Source organism: Heterocephalus glaber, unplaced genomic scaffold (genome assembly GCF_053883595.1).
Source record: "Heterocephalus glaber isolate CG9 unplaced genomic scaffold, H.glaber_assembly_v1.0 deba00001600, whole genome shotgun sequence".
NCBI classification, from domain to species: Eukaryota; Metazoa; Chordata; class Mammalia; order Rodentia; family Bathyergidae; genus Heterocephalus; species Heterocephalus glaber.
The window spans coordinates 40,224,409-40,234,396 of NW_028258372.1; the positions used below are offsets into that span (position 1 = coordinate 40,224,409).

Below are 9,988 nucleotides of genomic sequence, written 5' to 3' on the forward strand. Positions count from 1 at the left end.
TTCTACCTTCTAGATTTTTGTTGTTGTTGTTGTTGTTGCCGGGGATCGAACTCAGGACCTTGTGCTTGCAGGGCAGGCATCGGAACCACTGAGCTAAATCCCCGGCCCAATTTTCTTAACTATATGTTCCAGCTTTTTACAGATTTCCTTTAAAAATTTTTGCTCTCATGTTTTTAACTTCAAAGGTCCTTTCGAGACTGCCTATTCCTATTTTTATTGCATGCACTTCTTTTTATGGATGCAAATTTTATCTTTCCTCAGAGGATATTCATTACAGACTCGTTTTTTTTAACAAACGTTACCTGTGAGATGGAAAGTTTCTGGAGATCTGTTGCATAACTGTGAATATATGTCACACTACCGAACTGCATTCTTTTTTTTTTTGAATTATACTCTTAAAAATGGTTATGATGGTCAATTTTATGATGGCAAATTTTATTATTTTTTTTAACCACCCCAAAAATGTTCTGCTTTTTATGTCGACTGTTAGCTCTGTGTTGCTTTGCTTTGGATCCCCGTTGGGTTTCAGAGTTTCTTCAGTCTCCCGTGACTCCTTGATTCTCCCCCATGGTTAAGAAAGAAGCAGGGCCGGGGATTTAGCTCCCCTCGAAAGCGCAAGGTCCCGAGTTCGATCCCTGGTACCAAAGAAAAAAAGAAAGAAAGAAGTAGGTGGAGGTGCCTGGAAGCTTCCTGTGCCCAAGTGGGGCTCAGAGCAGAGCACCTGACCATCGAGGGGCTCTGATCCAGCTTCTCCCTGTGGCTCTCCCTAGGGCACACTCCAGAGTCTGTCTGAGGAGCTTTGCTCGGGGATCTGCCCTTCCGGCAGAGAGAGAAAGAGAGCAGGCCAGGTGCCACCCACGAAGATGTTCATCTTCTTAGCTGCCCTCTTTGTCCCCGTCCTCCCTGTGCTGGCTGAGGGCAGTGGAGGCTCCCCACTGCTGAACTCAAGTCGGAAGCCTCCGCCCTCCGCCCTCTGCCCTCGGGGTGGCAGGAAAGCCCAGCTCTGTAGGCCTTGGGAAACCAAACCCCTGTGTCTGGACTTCAGCCAGTGCCCAGGCCCTGGCTCCACCAGACGCCTCACGTCCTTCGACCTGACACACAGGTGGTTCCCTTTGTTCTGCAAAGCCTTCCAGATAATTTCCACCTCAGAAATCTTGCCGTCATTCCAGCTGCTCTGTTTCCTTTCCCTCTTTTGTGGCCTTGAGGTTTTGTACCATTCTCGTTCCTTTGGTGCCTCTGAATAAGGGGCTAGGGAGTGAGGAGGCGCAGATGTATCAGCAGAGGGACTTTTTACCTTTTGTGCTGTGACTCGTTGAAGGGAAAGTTGTAAAGACAGCAGGAAAGCAAACCCAGGGGGATGGTGGAGGGGGCTGTCGAGTCCTGGCCCCTAATTACCCAAACCAAGCCCTGCCCCAGGCTCCCCACGCAAAGCCAAGCAAGGAGCCTCGTTGGCTCTGGTGTCTTTGAAGACAGAAGATGAGAAATGGGAGCAGAGGGAGGGCGAGGAAGGCGTACAGGCTCTCCTCGGACTGGACGTCCTTCACCTCCCATGCCCAGCTCTGAGCTTGGGGAGGTGCTGACAGGTCCAGAAGGCACGCAGCCAGCAAGGGCCTGAGGCTGGCACAGGGCAGGCCGCTCCTGGAACTGGTGACTTTGTGCCGTCACTAAAGGAGTCCAGTGAGGACCTGCGGTAGAGTGACACTGGCTGCCACACCTGCTTCCCAAGACCTTCTTGGTGGGAAAAGGGTTGGATCTGCCACCTGCCATGCTTGAAAGGGTGGGTGGGGGTCAGAAGGAGAGCCTGCGGCCTGCAGGGAGATTTCCCATTGCCCTTAGAACGTGGGAATGTGCCTGACTCTGGGCTCTCGAGCTCTGCAGCCACGTGACCTGGGACACACCGCCCTACCTCCCCAAGCTGCTGTTCTCTTTCCTGTCAGCCGCTCACCATGAGGGTGAAACGAGGCGCCCCTGTGCTTGGCACACTGCGGGGTGCACACACTGCTTGTGATACGTTCCGAGTAATACTAGGGCCAGACATCTGCCTGGGCCCCTCTAGCCCTGCCCCCGTGCGTCTTTCCACAGGGGCAAGTGACCAGCCTGCTGCCATTACAGAACACTTACCAAAGAAGGGGGCTGGGGAAGAGGCACTGTCACGCCCTCTATGCCCACCCTTGGGCACTGCTCAGAGATCTCAAGAAGCAGTAGGTCCCACCGACCCTACCCGGCTCTGCCTCCAGTTCTTTGGCTCCAGTGCCTCAGCCCTCTGTGCTGCTCACCCACAGTCTGGAGAGGGGCCTGAGAACACCTGGGGCCTTCCCAGCCTGTCTTCCCCTCCCCACCCCTCCAATCAGGAGGGTGGGTTCAGAAGGAGCTTAGAGCCCAGAGAAGCCAAAGATCCCTTCGTTCCACAGAAAGCCCCCAGAACTGGGAAGCCCAGAGTCTGTAGGTCGCAGTTCTGGGACAAGAAGCAGCAGACAGGCAATGAGTTCCCTTCCAGCTGTCTGTAGAAGTCAGGGCCCTGGACCAGCGGGGACAGGTGGGGAGCACTCAGTTGCAGTGACACCTGCTCAGGCCTGAAATGTGCTCCGAAGGGTCCACGCCACACACAAGGTCCCATAGGCACAGCCTGCGAACCTGTGTGCGGTGTCCTGTGTACCCCTCTGACATACCCCTGGGTTGTTCTGCCCCTAAGCAGCCCCTCCTACTCTCCCTAAACTGAGGGCTGTGTGGAAGAGGCAGAGAGGGTCACAGGGAGTTTTGTAAAACTCTGGCTTGCTAAGAGCAGATTTCAGAAACCCATCAGCCTCTTCCTATCCACAGCCTTCACCAGAGGAGGGCTTGGTTCAAGGGGCTGGGGGAATAACTTGCTTAACAGAATAGGGAGGAGTTTAGGACTCCTCTCGGAGAGCTACACACACCCTGCCTGGGGCTGTTCGGGGATGAAATGCCTTTCTGAATGTTAACAGCGTCATGCCGTCACAACAGGCTAGGACACGAGCTCACAGCAGTACGGGTAATTTGAGAGATCCTGGAGGGCGGTTTCAAGGGTAAAGATGGGGTGGGGGCAGGTTGTCAGTTCCCATGGCAGTCTGTCTTGTTACCATAGCAACCCAGCTCTGCCTCCATCCTGTGGAGTCCTGGTTTCTGTGATGGGTAGAGCACTGCAGTGCTTCACAGTGTGGGGGTGGGCCCCACAATTCCTCTGGGAGAGAACATCTCCCTCCCAGACCAAGCAGCATAGGGGAACCCTGAGGCTGTCAAATAGGGCTGAGCTGTCTTGTGGGTGGGAGAGCAGATTTCCTGGGGTTTTCCTAATGAGAAACCCCACTCTTTCCTACTGAAATTTCTTCTCCCCAGCTCTGGGGCCCCCAAGAATGTCCCCTCCTGCCTGACTGTACTTTCTCTCTTGGGAATGAACCAAGAGCCTTCACACTGAGCTACATCCCAGCATTTTTCCTTTTTTTGAGACAGGGTCACTAAGTCTCTAAGTCGCCCAGGCTGGGCTTGAACTTGCGACCCTCTTGCCTCAGCCTCCCAAGTGCTGGGATCTCAGGTGTGCATGCACCACCACGCCTGGCTTTCTTGGTCTGCACCCAGGATGACGCCCATAAAGCAGAAACACTGCCATCTAGGAAAGGCGTGACAGCAGAGTGGGGAGCAGCTTCTGGTGTCCCCAGAGCAATCAGATTCGCCACTCATCAGCTGAGTGTTGAATGAGTTCTCTATCCTTCTAGTCACCAAGGCTCTCCTGTGGAAGACAGAGACAGTACTTGTCCATTGCCCTGGCTGGTTATGAGGATGAACAGAAGTGATAGTGAAAAGAACCAGCCCCATCCTGAGCTTTCCTCTCGGAGGGCGAGGGGTGGGGTGTGCTGGTGATGCCCTTGACTTCAGTGCAGGGCACCCCAATAGAGCCCTGACTGTGGGGTTCACATGATATTTAAACCTTGGTGATCAAGGCAGTGGTTGGCATCATGACCAGCTCACCTGCCTGAGAACTTCCCTGGGAACCGGAAGCTGCTTAACTGGTCTGCCTCCTACCCAAGGCCCCACTCAAAGGCTAGGGGCTTGGCCCGTGCCCTTCTACAAAATGTTACCCACCCATCTGCAGAGAGGCAAGTCTAGAAATTCAGAGGATGGCTTCGGAACATTTTATAGAAATTAGAGCTTGCTGAAGCATCCAAGCAGCAGCCAATCTGGGCTTCGCTTTGGTTGTTTTGAAGTAGTTCAGGTTTTCAGTGATGCATTAAAAAATCTTTTTAAGTACTGAGCTACAACAGACTGGGTAACAACCTGGTTCTCCACAGGCACTGGAGAAGTACTGACCTTGGGGGCCCCAGCGGCACCCTAGCTCCAGCGAAAGATCTCACTGAAGAGAGAAAAAGCAGCCCCAAGGGCACTGCTCGCAAAGACTCAGAAATCACACTTGCTGGGTCGGCAGCATTTCTTTTATTGCCTCAAGCCAGAAGCTCCAGGCCCGCCCCAAGCTGGCGCAGGGCCTGATTGTAGTTCAAGGCCTGCACCAGCACCTGTGCGCTCAGCGCTGCGCGCCCCCGCCCCCGTGGCTGCCCGGCGCTGCCCGCCGCTTGCCGTAGCGCAGGCCGAAGGAGTTCCAGTTGTAGGCGGACAGGTCCTTCTCCCGCTGCACCAGCACGGCGCCCCGCGGCGCGGGGATCAGGCGGCTGCGCCGGGCGCACAGGCCGGGCCGCGCGGGCTCCGCGGAGCTCTCGCCGGGCGGCGGGCACAGCGAGGCCCCCCGAGGGCGCGGCCCGGCTGCGGGCTTCCTCTCCGCGCACTGCAGGCCCTGCCCCCAGGGGGTCAGGAGGGCCAGGGGTCCCAGCCGCAGGCCTAGGACACAGAGCACAGGGAGGTGTGGTGGGGGCAGGAAACCTCCCCTTCGCCTAGCTTCCTAGCCGCGGCCCCTGCCGGCTAGAAGAAAGCTCGGCGTTAAGCGGGCGGAGCAGCAGGGCAGTCCTAGGTCATCGGCCCCTCCCACCCGAACGTGATTTTGATTCTGCAAGTTTGCCCGAGTTGTCCTAAATAGCTTTAAAATTACTTTTAGGAAGCAGATAGTACGAAGTTTGGGAGTCAAGAAGCCCAAAGTGTCTGGGGCACTCAGCGCCGTCCCTTTCCGGGCGCCCCCTTCTCTGGCCGGCCTGTGAGTTTCTGGACCTGGCTCCCAATTGGACTGGGAGCCCCTGGGGCCCTTGTTCCTCCATCTCTATCTCCCCGAATGCCTGAAATAGTGCCTTGCACACAGTAAGGCCTCAGTAAATGCTCGTTAGATTTATAAAAGCTAATGACAAACTTGTAGTAACAGAAATCAAGAAAGTGGAGCCAGGCCACTGGACCCCCGCACACCTGCAGCCCAATCTCGCTGCCTGATAACAATAATTGTAACCCCCCAATAAACTACACCGGGACTCAGTGAAGACCAGAAATTATCTAGGTCACCTTAACTGGCTCACCTCCTCCAGCTCAGGTATAATGTCTCCACTTCAAGAAGAGGGTTAGCGAGGCTAATTTGGAAGGCACTTCTCATGGAGGCTCATTAAATTCACTATACTTGTTGGCAGTAAAAGAGGGCAACTAGCTCAGAGTAGACAATAAATCCAGCCAGTTGTGGCAAGAGATTAGTGGATGCGAGTGGGCGTGTGCTGGATTTAATGTGTATGTTGGAGGTTTCAGTGTCCAGAGTTAATAATCTGTCTCAGAGGCCCCTCCCACCTCGCCCAGGGCCCTGCGAGACTCCCAGGCAGGAGACTCCCAGCTACACACGCTAAGCCAGCAGTAGGACCGCTGCCCCGGCTACTGTGTGGCCTTGACCAGAGCCTTTTGCCACAGAGGGCATCAGCCCAGTGGGCATGAGCAGTGGTGACGTTGTTACCAGAAGCAGCCTCCCTTCCCCAGGAAAGATGACATTCCTGGTGGGAGACACCTGGGACCATATTCTATTTGTTTTGAGATGTCTGTGTGGGCATAGACAATGACATCAAATGGGCAGAGCATGCCCCAAGTTCCACGTTAGGCATGGAGGTCCAGGAAGGCTAAATGACAGGTTCTAGTCTGCACAGAGTGCTGACAACCAAGAAGCGTTCGGTCCACACTCCAAACCTAGGGACCAGTACAGCTGCAGTTCTCCCCTCTCAGCAGACATGCTCCGGGGTGTGCTCTGGCACCTGCTGGGCTCCTGCAGCATCTGGCTGACTTTGGAGAAGCCTCTCTACAGACTCTTCGGGCCTCAGTTTCTCCAGTGAACTCGTGAGGTTGGCAGAGATTAAGACTCTGTCATGTGTTTAGGTTCTTTATTCGAGTCCCTTATAAAGGATCCCGAGTCACTGATGAAAGAAACCTGTGTATTTCCTTCCTCCTGACATCTGCACAGAGGAGTGGTTGGTGTAGAGCAGAGAACATGAGAGAGAACCAAGAAGGAGTTTGGTGCATGGCAGGCAACTGCGCTGGGTGAGCCCCTGATGCCCAAGGGCATGGTAACTGGTCCCTAGCTAGCAGAGGTCACAAGACCTCTCCACAAGATGCCCTCACATCAGTCCTGGGCAGTGTTCAGCTCCCCCCTGCAGGCTAGGGGCAATTTCACAACAACCCACCTGCCCCCTCCATGATCCATACCTGTGGGCCTAGGGTTCTCCACAGGTGCCACCTTTGCCAGGGGTTCTCCCAAGGCGGTGATGCAGAGGAAGAGCAGGAGCCAGGAAACCAGTGAGTTCATCCTGGAAGGAGGCAGGTCCTAGGTATGCCCAAGGCCAAGACAGAGAAAAGGAACAGGGATGAGATCAGGCACGGCGTCTGGGCCAGGGGCAGGAGGCCGAGCCCGGGAAGAGAGAAGGCCCCTATCCTTGGAGGCTCCCAGGGGAGGGGTGGACCCCAAAAATTAGAAGTGGGGAGTGTGATTAACACCACTTGCCCAGGGTCATCAACTCTGAATTCATGGGAGGTGAGACCCCTCTGGAGGTGAGAACAGGAAGGTCAGGAAGGAAGAGAGGATCCGATCCGGAGAAGGAACAGGATGCTCAGGTTGGAAACATGTCAGGATTCTGAATCTCACGTTTGAAGGCTGGAGACAAGAGGAGTGAGATGCAGTTTGTAGGGGTAAACTGGGGTGCACAGGGTCAGGACTTCTGGTCGCTGAGACTCTGAGGTTCAGGCCTTCCCTCTGGGGCCTGGGACCGTGCACTTCTCTCCTGGCTGGGCCTGCACAGATCCTGGCTCCTGCTGTGCCCATTAGAAAGTCCCTTCCCAGATCTGGCCCTGTTCCCTCCTGCTGTAATAGAAACCCAATCCTTTATCTTTTCTAGAAAAAGAAAGAGGCAATCATCTTGCTTTTTCTCTGAGCCCTTCACAGCCTTGAAGACCATCATTAAATTGCCTTATTGCCTATAATTCAGGGAAGAGAAAAACCTTTCCGTGCTTTATCAGGTCAATTGTCTCCAGTCTATTCTCTGTGGGCTCAGAGAGGTGGGAATTGAATTGGCCTCGTCATTTTGACTGCTGAGGTAGGAGCTGTGTCCTGACCCTCATCTGCCCCTTTGCCCATCCCGGTCACCTGTTTTCTTCTCCACACCCCACTTCACCAGCTCCCAAGTTCAATTCCTCTTGGAAACAGTCATCAGGCACTTTGGATTGTCCAGAAAACACGAGAAAAGACAAAGTGCTTCTGTGGTTGGATTTAAGCCTAGAGCTTCTAAGCCCCTCCGTCCCTCTGCCTCTGCCCCTCTCTGTCTTCCCCCAGCGAAGGACCCAGGCGTGGTGTGCAGGGTGCAAATCCTGACAGGGGATCCGATCTCGAATCTGGCCTTAGCTCTGCCCTCATTCTCGTGAGACATGAGCAAGTCACCCCCGTCTCCCGGACCCAGTGGTCAGTCTGTAAAACAAGGAAAGGAATCAGACTGGCCGCGGCTGCCCGCTCGGAGTGCTCATCCTCACAGACTTTGACTCTGGCCCTCAGAACCACAGCTCTCTGCACCTCCCTAGCCTGGGCAGTGCAGGAGCAGGGGCAGGCGTCATCTCCTAGGAGGACAGTGGAAAGAAAGCGTTTCAGAGCGTGGGTCCAGCTGGGCTTGGAAGTCATCCCTTGAGCACCACCCAGGGGCTGCGACCAGGCCAGGTGCAGGGGCGCACAGGTGAGCCCCCACAGGGTTCTTCCCCTCCCAAGACCCCAAGTCTAGTGTGAGAAATGGACTCTCAAGCGGACCATTTCAAAATAACACTCTGGACATATGTGAGGACGCAGAGGCCACAGGAACCGGGGAAGCCAGGCCCTGGGTGTGGCAGGGGTGCCTCAGGAGCCCCAGTCAGCCAGAGAGGGACCCTGCAGAAGGCACCCGGTAGGTGGCTGTCTGGGCCCTGGGGTAGTGGGCAGGGGCTGGTGTGCAGGACCAGAGGGCAGGGCTCTGCTGGAGGGAGAGAGCTGCACAGCACTGCCTCTGGGCTCAGAGGCACACAGGAAGGCAGGCAGGTGTGGGTGAGCACTGCAGATGGGGCCCTGGCCTCGAGGTGTAGAGCAGGGTGGGGTGTGGGGACCGGGAGGGGGCCCCACTTTCGGGTCTCTGTGGTGACTCCGCCCTGCATCACACCATGGGGCTCTGCCTGCCCCCAACACACGTACACACAAACACACGCTACATACAGCACTCCGGCACTGCACACACACACACCACACACACACAACTCCCCAGCTCTGTTCACTGTCTCATCCACGCCTCCTCCACACCGGGCCGGAATAGCTGCAGGAGATTGAATTGTTTGGGAAAGAGCCCTGGGCTGCTGTGGACCATCGACTCCACCTCCAGGCATGGTTGGGAAGCTTTGAAATGGGCTGGCTTCCTTCCTGGGCTGGCCCGGGTTCTTAGCAGGGGCTGGCGGAGTGTGTAGGTAGTTGGGTTTGTATTTGGGAGTCTACCCAACGGAGCCCCATTGAACCCATGGGCCCTGGAGGGTTCCCTACCTCCCCCAAAGCTTCTGCGGCCTTAGATCCCAGCCACACGGCATTTCTTCACTGTACTCAACACCCCACACCTACCCACGGCAAAAACAAAGCCTTTGGGACCCCTGGGGTCCTGGCTTCATGAACAAAATGCAAGTCAGTGTATCCACCCAGCCGACCCAGGATAATGGGGTCCCTGGCCTTTCGCCTACCTGAATGTGTCAGTCTTGGCATGAGTTCCCTCTCCCCTCAACACCCTGCTAGGGCAGGACGGGGATGCGCTGTGCACCTACCTCGGCCCAGGTGTGAGCTCTGCAGGGTCCTGGAGGAGAGCAGGAGGTGCCGGGGCAGGTGAGCACCCTCGGGAGAGAGCTGGGCTCCTGGGCTCACGCTCACAGCTTCCCGATCCCGTCCTCTTTTATCAAGCCCGGTGACGTCTCCAGGCACAAGCCCACTCTCCCTCCTCCCAGGCCCTCTTCAGAGAGCTCAGCACCCTCTGGCTCTCTTCTCCCACTCAAAGGGCCTCCCAGGCAGCCTTGTGTCCTCACTAGTTCTCTCACCCTCCTGCGCCCTGTCCCACCCCAGGAGACCCATTCTGCCTCAACAATGAGGACGTGGGGGCTGGAGCCTGTGTGAAGTGCCTCGCTCCCTCCGCAGCAGAGCAGCAGGCACAGTGAAGTGAAGGTGACACCCGAGGACAGGGAGGGCGCAGTCTGACCCAGGGCCTCCTCGAAGCCCACACACTGCCAGCCCCAAGGGAGCCAGGTCGGTTTGGCCCTGACCCCAGGGCTCTGAGGAGTAGAAGGGTGGGAGGGATTCTCTGCTTGTTCTCTCCCTTCTTTCCTCAGTTTCTGAGTGCCTACTTGGCACAGGGATTTGAGACGAATGTGACATGACATGGTCAGATAGGCAAGCCGGTGAGGTAAGCAGCCGGCTATGAGAAAGGAGAATAGCTGAGCAAGGTGACGCACACCTGTGATCCCAGCTGCTCCAGAGGCTGAGGCAGGGGCATTGCAAGTTCAAGGCCAACTTGAGCAACTTAGTGAG

At 56.0% G+C, this 9,988-nt stretch overlaps 1 protein-coding gene across 2 annotated transcripts; it reads right to left on the bottom strand.

Moving 5' to 3' along the window:
- Positions 1-4,430: 4,430 nt before the first annotated feature.
- Kiss1 (KiSS-1 metastasis suppressor) lies at positions 4,431-9,848 on the bottom strand. 2 transcript variants are annotated; one of them, XM_004862162.3, is made up of 3 exons: positions 9,235-9,848; positions 6,628-6,745; positions 4,431-4,848 (listed from the first exon to the last, which is right to left on the bottom strand). In XM_004862162.3, the coding sequence occupies exons 2-3, from the start codon at positions 6,725-6,727 to the stop codon at positions 4,538-4,540; spliced, it is 411 nt and encodes a 136-aa protein (XP_004862219.2). In that variant the 5' UTR covers positions 6,728-6,745; positions 9,235-9,848; the 3' UTR covers positions 4,431-4,537. The 2 variants fall into 2 exon arrangements, with proteins under 2 accessions (XP_004862219.2, XP_087050088.1); XM_087193962.1 differs by lacking the exon at positions 9,235-9,848 and adding an exon at positions 7,064-9,228.
- Between the last annotated feature and the right edge of the window lie 140 nt (positions 9,849-9,988).